At 41.0% G+C, this 20,575-nt stretch overlaps 1 protein-coding gene across 1 annotated transcript; it reads right to left on the minus strand.

Annotated features, from left to right (window-relative positions):
- Positions 1 to 2,289: 2,289 nt before the first annotated feature.
- On the minus strand, positions 2,290 to 18,741 carry si:ch211-217g15.3 (uncharacterized protein LOC368914 homolog). The gene is made up of 3 exons (XM_048616321.1): positions 18,701 to 18,741; positions 8,508 to 8,568; positions 2,290 to 3,559 (listed from the first exon to the last, which is right to left on the minus strand). Exons 1-3 carry the CDS (start codon positions 18,706 to 18,708, stop codon positions 3,089 to 3,091), a joined length of 540 nt encoding a protein of 179 aa, XP_048472278.1. The 5' UTR covers positions 18,709 to 18,741; the 3' UTR covers positions 2,290 to 3,088.
- Positions 18,742 to 20,575: the final 1,834 nt, after the last annotated feature.

The following is a 20,575-nucleotide window of genomic DNA, read 5'->3' on the forward strand; positions in this document are numbered from 1 at the left end:
AGACCCTTCTTCATTTTCTGAAGAAGGGTCTAGGCCCGAAACGTCAGCCTTCCCGCTCCTCTGATGTTGCTTGGCCTGCTGTGTTTATCCAGCTCTACACCCTGTCTAAATGACACTTGTCTATCCCTTTCATAAGAGTCATTACATATTCAATAAGAGATAAAGCTGAATTCACTAGCCTCTTTAGATTAGAGATAGAAGGAGTGAAAGTGGGGGACTGGGGATAGGGATCCAAAAAAAATAGGCTCGACCCCAGAGGGTTCGGATTAGTGCATTGGCTTGGATAGAGGATTGGCTGCCTGATAGAAAACAGAGTGTCAGGATAAATGGGTCCTTCTCTGGATGACAAACTGTAACCAGTGGGGTGCTGCAGGGCTCACTTCTCGGACCTCAACTATTTACAATCTAGAGAAATGATCTGCAAGCAGTGACAGAGTGCAGCATTAGCAAAATTCATGGATGATACTAAAATAGGTGGAAAAGCAGGCTGTGATGAGGAGATAAAGAGTTTATAGATGGGTATTGCTAGACAAGGAGAATGGCCCACAATCTGGCAGAAGGAGTTTAATCTGGATAAGTGTGAGGTTGCCCATTTTGGCCGGAAAAATAAAAGGCCAAATTATTATTTAAATGGGAAGCAGATTCAAGCTGTGTCAGTCTAGACTTGAAACGTTAGCTTGCTCTCTCTCCATGGATGCTGCCTGACCTGCTGTGATTTCTAGTATTTTTTATTTCCATTGCAGATTCCAGCATCTGCAGTCACTTGCTCCGACAAAAAAGAAATAGATACGTTTTTGATGAAAATTGGGATAACGGGCTAAGGGGAACAGGCAGGAGAGTGAAGTTGAGATCAGGATAAGATCAGCCATGATCATGTTAAGTAGCAGAGCAGGCTGGAAGGATTTAATTGCCTGCTCACACTCCTAATTCCTATGGTCCTATACTAGTACAGTGACAATATTCACCAGGATACAGGGAAACAGGAAGAAGGGTTATGCTTTCCTCCCTACTGAAGCCAACTAAAAGCTCTTTAAGAGTTAACTGGAGGAGAATATGAAGTTTGGAAGAAATCTGGAATGGGGATGTACGGATTGACGGAGCTGTAAGTTTCTGAGGAGAGATGGGTGCAGAGTGAGGAGCCAGTCGTGGCTTCCTGGGATTTCACCCAGCTCCCATCGAAGGGAGAGGAGGACAAAGAGGGACTCCTCAAGAGGAGGTGTCTGTTGTATTTGGGGAAGCAGGTGGGGAATACTGGCAGGATTCTCAGGGCTCAGACATTACCCATCACACCTTGGCATGGTGGGGTAAAAGTGGAGAGGGCAGACCTGTACCAAAGAGAAGGCTACAGCTAGCAAGAGGGGAGCCCGACTAAGACATTTTCACCCAATGGTAATGAGGGACAAGCCTTCATAGGTGGGGAACAGAATCATCTCCCCATTGGACTAAAATGTGAATCTGTAGCATATTAAGTATAAAAACAAACTCCTCCAAAGGCTGACAATGTGCTCACTGAAAGAAACATGCAACACAGTTAATCCTTCTTCCTGATGGCTGTGAGGCTGTGCATTTATTAACCTGTCCATCTTCTGTCCCACCTATCCGCTCTTCCCACCTCACTGACCAATCCCCACCACTCCCTACCTGCACTCATCTACCACCATCCCTCCAACCTTCCCCAGCCCCATCCCTCCCCTCTCTATTTATTTCTGAGCTCCCTTCCCCCTCCCCATTTCTGAAGAAGGATCCCGACCCAAAACATCAACTTTCTTGCTCCTCTGATGCTGCCTGGCCTGCTGTGTTCCTCCAACTCTACACTGTGTTATCTCGGACTCCAGCATCTATTTGCCCAGCATCTCTGAGTACATTTATGTATCACTATTTTCTAACATCAGCACCTAAATTGCATGATGCAATTGAAACCCCCAAAGAAACAAATCAAAAGTCAGTGAGATAATTGAAAAGCTTTCATTAAACAGAGTGAATCTGTAAAAATATTTTGATGTGTAATTAAAGTTCAAACTTAATTCAATCTCCAATCACTGTGGTTGTTAATTTCCTACAGTTAGGCAGTGAAGAGCAGCAATATAATGTGGCAGACACAAAAACAGAAGTTACTGGAAAAGCTCAGCAGGTCTGGCAGCATCTGTGAAGAAAAAATCAGAGTTAATGTTTTAGGTCCAGTGAACCTTCCTCTGAACGAAATGTTAACTCTGATTTTTTCTTCACAGATGCTGCCAGACCAGCTGAGCTTTTCCAGCAACTTCTGTTTATATTTTTGATTTACAGCATCTGAAGTTCTTTTGGTTTTTAATGTGGTAAATATTTCTTCTGAATATTTAATTTGTTTCTTAAACTCATAGCATTAATTTTAACATTGAGGGATAAGAATATTAAATCTGTTTTTCCTTGCTCAGCTGTTTTGGGAAGGCCTTCAACTCACTTCATTAAGATCGATAAATATCTTTTAAACTTTGAGGTGGAGGAATTCTTGATAGAGCTTTGATATGTTCAGACACATTTTGCCGAGAATTTGCACAGAGCTGTTCTTGATGGATCAGCATAACTTTGCGGAAAAGATGATGCCAACTCCTTTTGTAGTGGAAATGAGATTCCCAATTCACTTCCCGAGTGCTACAGTAACTCAAAAAAAATCCCATTATTATCTCACTGCATTATGTCATGGTTTACATATTGTCATCACTCGATTTATTTTTTAGTACTGGTGGAAGGATTATCCTTTCTGGGGCCTTGTTCATTTTTGACTGCTAATTCTTGATGCCTGTGATTAAAGACACAATATGTGACTTAGCAGTGATGAGTCAAAATAGTTCCAACACTAATGCAATGAAATGACCGCAATTATTTTTCCGCTCTGTTTTTAAATTAGCGCTTGGAAACTTGATTTCTCAAAGACATTTCATTTCTGTTTTGATCTTAATAACTTTCATTGTTGAGTTATGGAATTCTGGTATTTCAAAACTGTTCTGATTGCATCAGTCCTGTTTCCTGCAGCTTTAAATTAATGCAGTGATGAATCAAATCTTCTATCTCCTGTTCTATATAACTGTATTGGAGGACAATCAGGATTTCATATCCCATGATGGATCATATCTCGGTCTTCTTCTGGCTCATTCATTGGTGTCTCATGTAATTTGACCATCTCTGGCTGGAGGTTGTGATGAAGATTATCGGGCAGGCTATGATACATCATATCTCGATCTTCCTCAGACTCATTTAACGGCTCATATGGCAAAACCAACTTGACATGATGTTTATGTCCAGTAATTTCAGCATTGTTATAATCTTCTGCTGGTTCAATTAATACTGTGTCGTGCTCCCTTTTTGCCTGCAACTCCTGTTGAAGAATATTTGAATCACCGTGATGAATCATATCTCGATCTTCTTCTGGCTCATTCAATGGTGTCTCATGTAACACAACCATCTCTGGCTGAAGGTTGTGATGAAGGTTATCTGGCAGGCTGTGATAGATCATATCTCGATCTTCCTCTGGTTCATTCAGTGGCTCATCATGAGGAATTCCACCCTCTGCTTGCTGTTTCTGTTGAGTACAAAACCAAAAAGGATATTGAAATGTTATGGTAATTTAGGCACAGGGTGGCACAGGGGTTAAGACGTTATCTCTTTGACATTAGGCTCATAGATAAAGAATTGCATTCTCCTTCCACTGGGGGCTCTTAGCGTTCCTCAGTTAAAGAAGTTCAAAGTAGGTTTGGTTCTCCCACAATTTGACATAGGTTGACACTAAAGTGGAATATTGCTCAATGGATCAAGGGTTCAAAATTGTAATGTCACATGGATGGAATAGGACAGTCTCACCTGAACATGTAATTACAGAGCCTTGTTGAGGCAGGGCATAAAATCAATTACCATGCACCCAACTGTTAATACTAGACCTCTGATCATGTATATACTATTGTTTAGTGCAACAGTTAAACAGCTAGCTATTCTTCAGTGTTGTGATGTGATCGCTATCACCTACATGGATGTAAAAAAGCAGTCAAATGGATAAAAGCTGAATATTGAAAAAACAATGTGTGCTCCACTTGTAAAATAACTAATTTCCATTAGTCGAATAATGATGGTCGATTGTAACGAACTTTGGCTAATATTTACCCAACAGTTTGCACTTTGAGTTGGAAAATATTGAGCTTACTGATGAATAAAGCCAGCATAATCATTAAGGTCATCACTTAATTGATTGTTGAGGGATTAATTTTAATGAATTGATGCCATAATTGCACACACTCCTTAATTGTTTATTGGCGCTCGGAACATTACCTAGGGAAGATTATGGCTGTTTCATTTAGACAAAATAACCTTAAAGATGCCCTTTTATCTAGTTTTATTCAGCATGTGAGGGCTATACAGCAGCAGGAAGCAGAAGTTTAAGTTGACGTGCTTTCTGTCAATCTGGAATTTATGTTGGACATTGAAACTAGTCATAATTCAATTTCTGGATTTGCCAGGCATGTTGAAACTGGCAATGATTTCTCTCTTGTTGATACTCATTAACATTCAGGCTATCAAACAAACATGGATCACAGAAGTGCTAAACAATTAGGGCCCTCAATTTGGACTCTATAATTTTACTGCTCAATTATCACTGACAACAAAATTGTACCAGTGGTAAATGAAGAAGTATTGGGTGAGAGTCTTGGGTGTTAGCAGGCTCACAGAGTTTGTCCCACTTAACCAACTAAGGTGCCAGACTGTGCAAATACCAGGACTTTGATCTTTGCAATGAAAGTACTGATGATTCATCAGGATGTTTCAAATACTGTTTCAGATGTGCAGCCATGGACATGAGATTTATAAATCTCTTTGACATATCAAGAAGTGGAATTTTATTTCCTGAAATACAGTGACAGTTGCTCTTCCTTCAACTGTGACCTCTCATGGGCTTTTTTTTTCTCCTTTATTCAGTCACAGGATAAGAATGTTGCTGGCCAGGCAGCATTTATTGCCCATTCCTAATTGCCCAGAGGGTAGCTATGAGTCAAACACATTGCTGTGGGTCTGGAGTCATATGTAGGCCAGATGAGTTAAAGATGGTGGTTTCTTTCCTTAAAGGACATTAGTGAACCAGATAGGTTTTTCCCAACAACCAGCAAGGGATTCATGGTCATCATTAGACTCTTAATTCCAGATATTTCTGAATTCAAATTCCACCATCTGCTGTGGCAGGATTCAAACCCAGGTCCCCAGAACATTACCTGGGTCTCTGGATTAACAGTCTCGTGATAATACCACTAGGCCATTGCCCCCTCCCCATTTGGTGATAGATCATTGAAGCTTTTCACCTCAGCTCAATGTTTGGCAGCCAACATCTACAACCCCAGTATATTACTGTAGAATCTATCTGTCACTGCCAAATGAAGTTGAATTCAGGACAGTTCATTCATTTGAATTAATGTCCACTCATGCCACACAAGTAGCTGGCATTAATCAAAGAGTAGCCAATATTTTTCGTCTTGATATTCACAGGTAATACCATCATTGAACATGCCACTTGTTTTTGTTATTCATTCACAGCATGAGGGCATTGCTGGCTAGGTCAGCATTTATTACCCATCCCCAACTGCCCAGAGGGCAGATGAGAGTCAACCACATTGCTGCCAGTCTGGAGGCACATGTAGGTAAGGATGGCAGTTTCATTCCCTAAAGGACATTAATGGACCAGATGGGTTTTTCTCCTGACAATCGATTCATGGTCATCATTAGATTCATAATTTCAGATTTTTTAAATATACTGAATTCAAATTCCACCATCTGCCATGGCTGGATTCAAACCCAAGTCCCCAGAATATTAGAGATGCCAAGGTATAGAGCTGGATGAACACAGCAGGCCAAGCAGCATCAGAGGAGCAGGAAGGCTGACGTTTTGGGCCTAGACCCTTCATTTTTTCTGAAGAAGTTATCGTTAATCTTAAAATTAACTGGATGAACAACATAAATTGTGTGGCTGCGAGATGAAGGCAGAGGATTGGGATTCAATTGTGACTCACCTCCTGACTCCTATCTAGAAAGCCTGTCCATCAAGTACAAGTCACAAGACGGGAGTGCCTAGATGAGTGTGCCTCCAACAACATTCAAAAATGTCAACATCACCCAGGACAAAGCAACCAATTGATCAACACATGCATTCACTGCTTTAAATATTTACCCCCTTCCATGACTGCTGCACACAGGCTGCAATGTGTCCTATTTACAAGATGCACTGCAGTAAACTAGCTAAGGCAGCACCTCCCATGATGCTACCACCCAGAAGTACTAGGGCAGCAGATGTATGCAACACCTCCTCCTGCAAGTTCATCTCCAGTTCTCTCACTACCCTGACTTGGAGTCTTACTGCCGTTCCTTCGTTGTTACTGGGTCAAAATTCTGAAGCTCTATTCCTAACAGCATTTTCAGTGTCCTTATACCATGTGGACTGCAGTGTTTCAATAAAGCAGCTCACCACCACTTTCTCAAGGCAGTTAGGGATTGGCAATAAATGCTGGTCTTGCCAGTGATGCCAACATCCTGGGGATGAATAAGTGGCCTCAGCATGCAACTTTAATCTATTGTGATGGTATTTTACGATTGTTTTATGCATTTTCATACAGTAAATTTTCAGTCTGCCATATTATTTATGATACAACTTACAAAGGTCAAAATGGCTGAGCTACACAGTGCGAAGTTTCTGCTATTTCCAATAGAAAGAGAATTTCAAAAACTTAAGGAATTATTACAATGCCCGGAGCTTTTTCTTTATGGAATCCCTACAGTGTTGAAACAGGGCATTCAGCTCAATGAGTCCACACTGATCCTCTGAGGAGCACCCCACCCAAACCCATCCCCCTACTCTGTCCCTGTAATTCTGTGTTTCCCATGGCTAATGCACCTAACCTACACATTCCTGCACACTATGGGTAATTTAGCATGGCCAATCCACCTAACTTGCACATCTTTGGACTGTGGGAGGAAACTGGAGCACCTGGCAGAAACCCACTCAGACACGGGGAGAATGTGCAAACTCCATATGGACAGTCACCCAAGGTTGAAATCAAACCTGTGTTTTTAGCACTGTGAGGCAGCAGTGCTAACCACTGAGTCACCATGCCGCCCCTATATTTAAAAGTAAGCAATGGTTTTCATTTAATTTGAGGAGTAGAATGTTCATTGGAGTTCTCCCAATTTCCTGTTAGTTGTTTGGGTAAACTATTCATATTCTTGCTCAGGGATTCTGCAGAAGTTAAGGCAGAAGATTGAGAGATGCCCTTGTGGAACTTCTACACCTTAATACTTCTGATATTTGGTTTAAATATTTGGAATTTACAGCAGCCTAGAAATTATTGTTGTGAAGTACAGTAGTTAAATGCTTAATGTATGTTGCAATTTTTCATCATCCGGTGTTTAAATACAGCCATTAATCTGTGTTTTTTAAACTACTCAATGCCCTTGTTAAAATAGTAGGTCAAGAAATTTTATACAAATAAAAGCAATGTTTGTCAACTCTAAATGATAATTGCTTGTTTTCATTAATCATCCTGCAGTTGAGATTATCATTGTCTGGCATTTGTATGGTGTGAACATTACCTGCCACTCATCAGTCCAAGATCGGATGTTTTCCAGATCTTGTGATATGCAGCATTGGACTGTTTCAGCAACTGAGAGATTTCCTTTGACGTTAAACACTGTATGAACATCAGCAACCATCCCCACTTCTGCCCCTACGATGGTGTGAAAATCATTGATGAAAATGGTAGGGAATTCCTGGGACTGCTTTCAGCAGCCAGAACCATCTCCCATTGATTTGATTTATTATTGTCACCTGCACCTAGGTACAATAAAAAGTTTTGTTTTGCGTGCAGTACGGAAGGATCATACCATACAAAGTGCATTAGGATAATATAACAGGGCGAGGAATACAATGTTACGGCTGCAGAGAAGGTGCACAAAGAATGAGATCAACATTAACTTTGAAGTTTTGAGAGGTCCATTCAGATATTTAATAACAGCAGGGAAGAAGCTGTTCTTGAATCTGTTTGTACATGTGTTTACATTTTTGCACCTTCTGCCCAACAGAAGAGATTGGAAGAGATTATAACCAGGGTGTTAAGTAGCTGCTAGGGGAGAGTTTCCCTTTCAATCCTCATTAATGTAATTTTTGTGGTCTTGATGTCAAGGGCAGTCACTCTCATCTCACGTCTGGAATTCAGCCTTTGTGCCCATGTTTGTACCAAGATAATAAAGGGGCTAGGAGCCAAGTGGACAAATTCCGTTTAATACTAGTAGATAAACAAAAGCTACTTAGCATGGTTGCTTAATGTTAATCTATTCTTTCTCACTGCGTCAATTTTATATAATAATGCGGAGCAACTTCCAGCAAGTTGTAAATTTAGATATTATGCAAGCTTTCAGGCTGGCTGTGTGCCTACCATTTCTTTCACATATCTGTTACTTCCCATAATCAGTCAGTCTTTCACTCATTGAATGCTACTTACCTCAGGCTTGACAATGACAGTTTGGAGAAGGAGCACAATTCCAACCACAAGAATAAAAATCCTGAAATGCAACAAGACAAAACAGAATAATGCAGGAATGCAATGAAATTGAATGCATGTCATTGTTTTCCTTATGCAATGTAGCAGTTTATATTTCATCATTTTCTCTCTGGCTAATCAATCTTTAATTTCCCTATGCTATGATACTTCAGATCACGGGGGTTTTTTTTTCATGAATGGTTTTGAATTCAAGTCTTCTTTCCTCCATTCGAACATGGCAAGACAGCAGTTTTGGAACGGTATTGATTTTATGCTGAATAAGAGCAGCAACTTATTGAAATAGAAAATGCCAAAAGTACCGAGCAAGAGAGAAAAGTCAGGTTAATGTTTCAAGTCAATGAGCTTTCTTCAGAATACATGGAAAGTAATCAACCTGAAGCATTAACCTTACCCTACTGTCTCAGATGCTGGCTGATGTACTGAGTATTTCCAGCATTTTCTGTCTTTATTTGCAATTTCTACATTGTCCATCTTATTGCTTTTTACTAAATATTGGAACATAGTTTGTTCCGAGTCCTAAAGCTATAATAGCAAAATCTTGAATGTGTGCACTGCAACATTCTTCCCTTCTCCAACAATATGGAACCATTTACTTCATTAGTGGTTTTGTGCTTACCTATGTGTTAAATAATGACTCAAGGTAATTGAGCATAGAGCAGATAATGGGGAACTGAGCAACATGCACGTATCACTGAGAATGGAACTACACAAAGGACTAGCTCTGGGGAGTGGGACTGATGCTGAAATATAATTCAGCCAGACTCTGTCTAGGCCCCTGGTGCTTACACAACTCTGAATAATATGAATCTGAATTTCATGAGAGCAGCTTTTGTCATAAGTTGGCCAAAGTTATGGTGGATCTCATATATCTCCATTAATGGGATTTCCTCTATCCTTCCGCAAAGTTATAGAATGAAACAGGAATGACTCTGAGAAAGTCCCTGTCTGTACAGGCTGACACTTTTGACATGGATGCATATATCTGTCAACGTTCCTGTCAGGAAGCATTGTACCTATTCGACCTGCCACACTTCATCACACATGGATATCAGCAAATCTGGATGGCCTTTGTGCCAAACAGGCTCAGTGTCTCATAAAATATTAACAAATAGCAAGCAAGGCAGGCTATTCAAGAGCTTGCTGTGAATGAAAGACTTACTCCCCAAACTAAGTGTGTAAAGTTGACAAAAGTGCACCAATGTCACCCTTCGCGGGTCAATTCCACTCTCGGGCGACTGTCTGTGTGGAACTTGCACATTCTCCCCATCTCTGTGTGGGGTTTCCTCCGGATGCTGCAGTTTCCTCCCACAATCCAAATATGTGCAGTTTAGGTGGATTGGCCGTATCAAATTACCCATCGTGTCCAGGGATGTATGTGTTAGCCATGGGAAATGTGGGGTTACAGGGATAGGTTAGGGCAGTGGGTTTGGGTGGGATGCTCTTCAGAAGGTCAGTGTGGACTCGATGGGTCGAATAACCTGCTTCTACCCTGTAGGGATTCTATGATTCTATGATTCACAGTTGATCAGTGCTTTACCATAGTAAATACAATGGCCAACAATCAGATGAAGTGAAATGGAATAGCAGGAGCTCATGTGGTGCATAAACATTGATGTAGGCTTGTTGGGTAATTATTAGCTATTTCTGAGCTGTAGAATTCTATGTGTTGTACAAACTGGGGCTGGTACCTACAGTCACAGTGCTCCCTGGCTGTAGGAGAAGGACCAAAAACGCAACATTGGATTTCCTCAGAGTAAAAAAAGCATGTGAAAACATTCAAGGCATCATACCAAGAGTTTCCCAGTATAAGGATCTGCAAAGTTTTTTTTTGTGTTATTATTGACCATTCAATTGTCCTCTCAGTACAAAGCTAATCAAAGAGCAAGTTGAAAGTTTTTTCAATGGAGATGTAGAAATTAACTCAAATTTCCAAACTAGACCAAACTAGACCAAATCAGGTCACCTTAGCTTCACTTGTTACTCTATACTGATCTCAGACCATCTTGTTGATGCTGTGGACCAGGGAAATAAAACTCAACAAATTCTGATTATCAGATGTCAATTCCTCCACTGGGGCTAACTGATGAAGCCGAGTTGCTCTGAAATTTTAATCCTCTTTTTCTGTCCACAGACGCTGCCTTTCACGATGTTGGGACATCCTGAAGTGCGTCACAGCCAATTCCATGCTGTTGCATGGTAGTCACAGCTGGAAGAAACATGGCAGGCAATTTTTACACAGCAAGCTCCCATAAGACAGCAATATGATAATCACCAGAAAATCTATTTTAATGATATTGATTGAACGATTAAACATGGGCCAGACAGTAGAAATAACTCCCCTATGTTTCCTGCAAATAATCCTGTACACACATGGGATCACACACACCTAGCTGAGAAGGCAGGCAGGGGCTTCAATTCAGTACCCCATTTGAAGAAATGGCACCTTCAACAGTGCAGCACTCCCTCAGTCAAGATTCAGGTTCAAGAACAGCTTCTTCCCTGCCGTTGTTAGACTGATGAATGGACCTGTCTCACTTCAAATAATGTTGATCTTATTAATGTTGATCTTGCTCTGCGCACCTCCTGCGCAGTGTAACCTGTATGCCTCACTCTGTCTAAGCATCCTTTGATTTGTATGTCCTTGTTTGCTATGATCTGCCTGTACTGTTTGTAAGACAAAGCTTTTCACTGTACTTAGGTACACATGATTACAATAAATCAAATCAAATCAAGCATGTAGAGTGGGTGTTGAACCCAAAACTTTCAAACCCAGAGACTGGAGTGCTCTGTGACCCACGACTAATTACACATTGTAAATAAATAATGTTCCGGAACTGGACTTACTGCATTCTAAAACAACCTCAGTTTTCTTGAGAGCTATCTGAAAATGCAGTGGTGAAAGCTGCACATGTCATCCTACTTGAGATAGTGTTTCTGTCAGTTTTAGCTCTAGCTCAGTCCTGCAATGAGACACTAATATCAGTCACTGCTTGTTCGGAAAGTGTAAAATCATATAAGAAATATGTGCTGTCATGTTGATATCTGTAATATATTCAGTGAAACTGCTGTGGAAAGCTGTGTCAGTCAAGTAACCACAGGGAAAAAGAAATGTTCATTGTTCCTATCTGCAGACTATAATTAGGGATTATTTCACGAATAATGAATATTATCACTCACTTACCAACACTGGCTTGGTATAAAAAAGCCAAGCATTGTTGTTAAGCCATGTAGCTGTTTGCCAATGTCATCATGAAGTGTGACTGGGAATGCAAATTACTCTTTCTCATTCATTTCCATATTCTTGTTTGTCTTGTTTAAACTGCTCAGTGCATACTGAAGATTCAAAATTAATTTGAATCCTTACCTTGGGAATGCTCAGCCAATCAGTTGTGAATCTATTCTCACGCTGACTGACCGGTGGATTTTTTTTTAACAAAACGAAATGAAACAATTTATGTGCATGTTTGGAGGGTGAATAATTAGGGTCATTCTTTCAAGACAAATTTGATGGCTCAATTTCATTCTGAGCTCCGTGTTGTAAATGAACGAACCTGAACTAGAGCAAACTCTGTGGTAGAACATTTCTTGAGACCAGAGTTCTTGACATTTCAGACTAAAAGGATACTGTCTGCCATTTGTGCGGGACATAGAGTTACAACAGATAATAAGCACCTATATTTAGAGCTACAGAATACGTCTTAGTACTAGTGGATGTGGTTCGGTGGTTAGCACTGCTGCCTTATGGTGCTGGAGACCTGGGTTTGATTCCAGCCTTGGGTGACTGTCTGTGTGGACTTTGCATGTCCTCCCTGTGTCTGAGTGCTCCTGTTTCCTCCCACAGTCCAAAGATGTGCAGGTTAGGTGGATTGGCCATGGGAAATTGCCCCTTGGTGTCCAGAGATCTCAGGCTAGGTGTGTTAACCATGGGTAATGCAGGATTATAGAGATAGGGTGGGGGGGATGTTCTTTGGAGGGTCAATGTGGGCTGAAAAGCATGCTTCCACACTGTAGGGATTCTAGGATGATACTAAATACTAAATGGACTGAATTTTTTTTGCCCCATCACTCAACTGATGAGCTGATAACAGTGATTCCATGAACAATAAACTCTGGGATATCTCTCAATGTTGCCACAATTAGTTTCTTCCTCCTGATCCTGTGCGTTTTAAAGATTTTACATTTGTGAGAAAGAAGTTATTCGAATGATTCACTAAACCTATGTCTCAAAACTGTTTCTCTTTCCAAATTTCCTCTACCCCTTTGTTTGCTTTTGAAAAAGTTTGACTTTATCTACAGCCGTTCACTGTGCAAATACAGTTTGAGGTTAATGCACCATGTTGCCCATAGTTATTTTTTTAATGACACTTATGCTTGTGTAAAATGTAGAACTATTTGGACTGCTGAAAAATGGAGATGCTTTTTCTACTGTGTGATGACACTTTTAAAAATCCAGCCCTATTTAGAAGTTTTCACCTTGCCACCACAGACAAACACAAGTGCCACCTTTATGACCTTTTCAAGGCTCATTCTCATCGTAATCTCAAAGTCTGTTGGTTGCAGCCATCAACTCATTCTACAGCTACTTGTCACTACTACCATCTGATCATTCCCAAGTGCCCAGAGGCAAAAAATGTAGCATTCTAATGTTCGAAGCCATTGTGCCAGCTAACTGCCTACACACAATGTTTAAACTCTGAGAATATGCAGGAGAATAAATATTACAGAGGGTCTCAGCACACCTGCCTTTGGTAGCATCTCTGAACATTGCTAAAACAATATATCTCTCTTATCGCAGTTGTCCAAGTTAGTGCTACATTTCCTGCAGCTTTGTTGATCTCTGATAATATTTTTATCTGATGCCATTAGTTCAGTATCAATTCTGGCTGGTTTTGTCTTTTCCACAGAAACCTTTTTATTATCATCTTTCCTGTCAAAGATCAGTCAGATTTCAACATTTGCAGTTCCCTGGAAACAGAACCTGCACGATAGTAGTCACTGCATTGGCTGGCTGTAAAGTGATTTTATTGCTGAATGATTCATTTTGAATGTCGCTCTAAGAAAAACAGAACCACAGGGCACTGAAACATTCTTAGTCTGGTGATCGATTCAATTGAGATTGTCATACATTGATATTCTCTCTGGAAAGATATATGTCAAACGTACCTTGGCACCATATGCCCTGTGATCTGAAATTAAATGTACTAATACTCTCCACTCACCTTCTCCTCTCTGGTGGCAACATCACAGTACTAACAGAAATAGTGTTAGGTTGAAATTGCCACAAACTGGTCTTATCTCTTTACTAGATAGTGGGAAACTCACAGTACAGCTGTTCATTCATTGTAGCTTCAACGTCTCCTCTTTATTTAGCTTTTATAGATACCATGTAAAATGAGTTTAGCCAGTCTAAGCCCTGATCCTAGTGAATACCGGACACACTTGTATTCACAGATTGCCACAAATCAGCAGTACATGGAATATGTTACGTAGGAAGGCAAGAAGGGTGCATGGTAAGAATAGGAAGAAGTATCTGCTCTTGTAGCAGAGTTTCTCTTCTGAAGTTAGCCTCCTAATTAGAATGTTAGAGGAAGCTATATTCATGAAATTGAATCATACTGTAACACAACACAAAAGGAAATATTTTTACTCATTGTACCCATATCCAATTATTCCCATTCCACACAGCACTACATTTTGTTTTTCCCTTTAAAGTATAATCAATTCCCTTTAGAAGGTGAACAAACATTTATAATGTTCATTTTATTCTATTCCAGAAGGCCTGTGGATGAAAGATCGAACTGGAGCCAATATTTACACACATCTATATTTATTTAGAGTTGTATATCATAAGCATAAATCTCCCAACCCAACAACTATGGTTTTAATATAGTTTTTTGTCTGTCAGTTTGCAGAGAGTTCAAATGAATGCCCAGTTAATATCCACAGCCTCCATATGATTAAACACAATTAAACTGTTGTTAATAAACATTCTGCTGGTAAATTTCATATTAAAAATAACATGCTAATTATTGGCCAAATTAGATATCAATGCTTTGCAGCTACAGTGTATTAATCTCAGGATATGCACACTGTCTACGCACAGAATTCCTGTTTGAATGGAAATGATTTGTTAAATTCATTGTTTTTTTAATGTCAGTGTTTACACAAGGCATTTCAAGTAATATTAAACCCTAGATCAAATGGATTATGAAGACAGCCACAAGGTATTTTTTTAAAAATAAAGATTAAATTGTGCTTGTCTTGTATAAATCATGCTATTTAATTGAAAGTCATCATTAATCATTCATTCGTATATGTATACCAACAAATGTACCTGGTTAATTCAGTTCAGGTATGGTGGATTGGACATGATACAGGATGGTGTGTACTAAATCAGCTCCCGAGTACACAGAAGAATGTGTCATATTTGACTAAAAAGTGGCATCAAAGCACCTTTTCTCAACCTATACACACGGTACATTTTCAATTTACTTCATAATGCAGAGCTTGCATTGTCAATACAGTTCATTTTCCAGTGTTGATACATACTGCATCTTCTAACCTAAGTATTTAGTTAGCAATACTAAAACAATTACAACAGACATTACCTAGACTCAAGAGTTTGTTTGGCAGCATCCCTGAGTTAGAAGGTTTTGAGTTCCCCCTACTTTAGAGACCGTAGTTTCCCCTCCTCTGTAATTAAGGATGCCCTCAACCACATCTCCCCCATTTCCTATACTTCTGCCCTCAAACCCCTTCTCCCCAACAACAATAAGGATAGAAATCCCCCCTAGTAGTCACATACAACTGCACCATCAGAGAGGCAATGGCCTAGTGAGTATTATCGCTGGACTGTTAATCCAGAGACCCAGATAATGTTCTGGGGACCTGGGTTCAAATCCCACCACAGCAGATGGTGGAATTTGAATTCAATAAATATCTGGAATTAAGAGTCTAATGATAACCATGAATTGATTGTTGGGGAAAAACCCACCTGGTTCACTAATGTTCTTTAGGAAAGGAAGCTGCTATCCTTGTCTGGTCTGGCCTACATGTGACTCCAGACCCACAGCAACTAGGTTGACTTTTAACTGCCCTCTTGGCAATTAGGGATGGGCAATAAATGCTGCCTGGCCAGCAATGCCCTCATCCTGTGAATGAATAAAGGAAAAACCTCTGAATCCAAAGTATCATCCTCCGACACTTCCACCACCAGAAAGATATTTCCTTCCCCACCCCTGTCCGCTTTCTGCAGGGATTGTTCACTTTGTGACTCTCTCGTCAGTTCTATACTCTCCACCTCACTCGGTACCTTTCCCTGCAACCGCAAGAGGTGCAACTCCTGCTCCTACACCTCCCATTTCACCTCCATCGAAAGCCCTAAACAATCCATCCAAATCTGGCAGAGATTCACCTGTGCCTCATACAACCTGATTTATTGCATCCGTTGTTCCCGATGTGGTCTCCTCTCTACTGGGGAGACCAAATGCAGTCTTGGGAATCGGTTCGCGGAGAATCAGCGCTCTACACGCACCAACCAATCTGACCTTCTGGCTGCCAGCCACTTTAAGTACCCCCTCCCACTCTCCTGGTGACATGTCCATCGTTGGCCTCCTCCACTGTCAGAGTGAGGCCAAATGTAAACTGGAGGAACAACACCTCATATTTTGCCTTCAGAGCTTATAGCCCAAGGGCCAGAATATTGACTTCACCAGCTTCAAAATCCTTCAGCCTTATCCCATGTTCCGCCTGCCTGACCTGTCCTAACCTGTCCATCTTCCTACTCACCTATCCGCTCCACCCTTCTCACTGACCAATCACTGTAATCCCTTACCTGCATCCACCTATTAGCATCTTTCCTACCCTTCCCCCACCCCATCACCCTCCCTCTATTTATTTCTGGGCTACCCTTTCCCTCCCCAGTCCTGATGGAGGGTTTTGGCCCAAAATGTTGACTTTCCTGCACCTCTGATGCTGTCTGACCTACTGTGCTTTTCCAGTTCCATGTTCATAACTCAAAAACAGAGTGAGAGTGACTGCCTTTGACATCAAGGCCATATTTGACCAATTGTAGTATCAGGGAACCCAAGCAAAACTGCAGTCAATTGGAATCAGAAGAAAATTTTTCACTCGTTGAGTCATACCGAGTGCAAAGGAAGACAGTTGTGGTTGTTGGATGTCAGTCATCTCAGTCATAGGGTATCATGGAAGAAATTCCTTATGGTAGTGTCCAAGGCCCAACATTTTTAGTGGGCTTCATCAATAATCATCTCTGCATCATAAGATCAGAGATAGGGATATTCACTGATGACCGCACAATGTTCACACCATTTGTGACTCCGCAGATGCTGAAGCAGTCTATGTTCAAATGCATCAAGACTTGAACAATATCCAGGTTTGGGCTAACAAGTAGCAAGTAATGTTCACACCACACAAATGCCAGGCAATCACCAACTCCAACAAGAGAGAATCTAACCATTGCCGTACACGATTAATGACATTGTGATCACTGAATCCCCCCTTAAATCAACATCCTGGGCTTTACCACTGAACTGAAACTTAACTGAACTAGCCACATAAATACTGTGGTAGGGAATTCTGCACTGAGTAACTCACTTCCTGACTCCCCAAAGTCTATCCACCATCTACAAGGCACAAGTCAGGAGTATGATGGAATATTCTCAATTTGATTTGATTTATTTATTGTCATGTGTATTTTGTTATGAAATACAGTGAAAGATTGTAAACTAGCCTCGATGAGTGCAGCTCCAACAACACTCAAGAAGCTTGACACCATTCGGGAAAAAGCCTGCTTGATTGGTAATCAAACATCATCATCATACACTCTCCACCACCAATGCACACAAGCAGCAGTGTGCACCAGCTACAAGATGCACTGCAACAACTCACCAAGGCTCTTCTGAAAGCACTTCTAAACCCATGCCCTCTACCACCTAGAAAAAACACGAGCACAAGTACCTTTCTGAGCCCCATATGATCCTGACTTGTAAACATATTGCCATTCCTTTAGTGTTCATAGATTCTCTACAGTGCGAAAGCAGGCCATTCGGCCCATCAAGTCCACACCAACCCTCTGAAGAGCATCCCACCCACACCCAACCCCCTTCCCTATGACCTGTATTTCCCATGGCTAATCCTCCTAGCTTGCACATCCCTGAACACTACGGGCAATTTAGCATGGCCAATCCACCTAGCCTGCACATCTTTGGACTGTGGGAGGAAACCGGAGCACCTGCAGGAAACCCATGCAGACACGGGGAGATTGTGCAATCTTCACACTGACAGTCACTGAGGGTAGAATCAAACCTGGGTCCCTGGCGCTATGAGACAGCAGTGCTAGCCACTGAGCCACCATGCTGCTCTGTGTTGCTGGGTCAAAATCCTGTAACTCCCTCCTTAGCAGCACTGTGAGTGTCCCCACAACCTTAAGTCTGCAGCAGTTCAAGAAGGCAGCTCACATTTTCACCACAGATGAACAATAAATACTGTCTTAACCAGCAATGCCCACATCCCATGAATGAATAAAAAGATCACTAAAACCAATGTTCTGATCATTGCCTCATTGCAGTTTGTGTGACCTTGCTGTGTGCAAACTGGGTGCCATTACATTGCAACACTTCCACAAAGTACTCTATTGGTTGTAGGGTGCCTCGGGACACATTTCTTGTGTTTGTGTATAAGTAAACTTTAGGATTGCCACAAGGTAATTTTTCCCACGAAGTTACGCCACAGCTAAGTGCGAGCAAATGTTTGTGGACAAGATACATATGTGACACTGACAGCTCATTGGCCTGAAGCGATCAATGACTTTCAGTAAATCAGCAACTGGGCCATTATAATTCAAAGAGAATGGTCTAAAATGAAGGAGGGATGCCAAGCCATTCAAAGCAGATGGTTAACTACCCACCCTGAAGATGAAAACAATCACTTGCGATCGTAAGTGATAAACCAAGTCACATGGCTCTGACAATAGTCAAAAAAATCAGTAAAATTTTTAAAGTAGCAGAAAGATTATGGACAGGATTTAAACTGCAACTGTGTCAAATTCATCTACCAGCTGCAGTTTACACTCAACTGATTTTAGAAATGTAACAACTTAATTCCCACCTTACCTCGCCATTGTCGAGTCTTTAAAAGGACTTCAGTCTCAGCTGGAAGGGTCTGTTGGCAGAATGCTGTGGTACTTAGCTTATACTCACTTTGCTGGACTCTTGTAACACTGACTGAAGTTCAAAGTGTTCGTTGAACAACAAAGCTCATTAGTAAATTATCCCAACTTGGTAAGTATTGATTACCTTATCATGATTGGGGCACAGAGTACAAGGACAAGTAGGTGAAGATAAATTTCTGCAATGCAATAGTTAGGTCTCAGTTGTAATACAGTTTGCAGATTTTGACAGCCTATTGCAGAACAAAGATGAAATTAGAGAAATTCACCAGGAATATCCCAACAATGGGAAACTAAGTCATAGAGTCATAGAGCTGTACAGCATGGAAACAGACCCTTCAGTCCAACTCGTCCATTCTGATCAGGTATCCAAAATTAATCTAGTCCCATTTGCCAGCATTTGGCCCATATCCCTCTAAACCCTTCTTATTCAAATACCCATCCAGATGTCTTTTAAATGTTGTAATTTTACCCACCTCCACCACTTCCTCTGGCAACTCATTCCATACACACACCACCCTCTGCGTGAAAATGTTGCCCTTTAGGTCCCCTTTAAATCTTTCCCCTCTCCCCTTAAACCTATGCCCTCTAGTTTTGGACTCTGCTACCCTGGAGAAAAGACCTTGCCATGAAGAACAATGTTACACAAAGGGACAAAAACAAAAATTGCTGCAAAAGCTCAGAGCTGAGGAAGACTCAAATTCTCACATTAACTCTGATTTCTCTCCACAGTTGCTGCCAGATCTGCTGAGCTTTTCCAACAATTTATTTTTCTGTTTCTGATTTCCAGCATTCGCAGTTCTTTCGGTTGTTACATAGAAGGGCTACACACAGAGGACATGGAGAAGATATTGCCAAAGTATTGCTTTTTCCCAGGGTGGAAATGACTATTATGAGGGGGCATATTTTTAAGGTGATTGGAGGAAGGTATAGGGGAGGTGTCAGAGGTAGGTTCTTTACAAAGAAAGTGGTGGGTGCGTGGAATGCGCTGCCGGCAGTGGTAGTGGAGTCAGATACATTAGGGACATTTAAGCAACTCTTGGATAGGCACATGGATGATAGTGAACTGTAGGGTATGCAAGGTTTAATCTTAGAGTAGGACAATAGGTCGACACAACATCATGGACCAAAGGACCTGTACTGTGCTGTACTGTTCTATGTTCTATGTCTTTAAAATTACGAAGGGTTTTATAGAGTGAGTGGCGAAAACTGTTCTCTCTGATTGAGGTGTCAATGATGAAGGGTTATCATTAAGAATAATGAAAGAGCTTTTCATTATAGAATTATGTCATAAACCAGAGGACACCAGGTTATAGTCCAACAGATTTATTTGAAATCACAAGCTTTCACAGCGCTGCCCCTTCATCAGGTGAAGTGAGAAAGAAGCACACAGGCAGAGAATTTATAGGCAGAAAGATCATTGGGCAGTGAGATCAAAAGATCATTCAAAGTGGAGTGTCAACAGGCTGAATAATAGGTCTCTGCAGGTGATCAAGAGTGTAAGATGGTGTGAGTAAAGTGTCAACAGCTGAATAACAAGCGAAGGGATCACCTATAATCTCATTAAATGAGGTCATTAACAAGGCGAGTTTCAGACAAAAGTGGAGACCCTCTACTAGGGCCCCGTGGTGAGAAACTTTCCATGAAACTTGGTAACAATGACACTTTGCCAAAATCTGGGAAGATTTAGCCCATGGTATCATCTCCAACTATTTTCCTATTTCCCCTGACTTCAGACGTGCTTTTCAAGAATTTATCTTGAACATAGTCCTTATTGCAATCCAATCCACCAAATATTGCAGGATTGCAGCTGTGGACT

Source organism: Rhincodon typus, chromosome 34 (genome assembly GCF_021869965.1).
Source record: "Rhincodon typus isolate 14 chromosome 34, sRhiTyp1.1, whole genome shotgun sequence".
Classification (NCBI taxonomy): Eukaryota; Metazoa; Chordata; class Chondrichthyes; order Orectolobiformes; family Rhincodontidae; genus Rhincodon; species Rhincodon typus.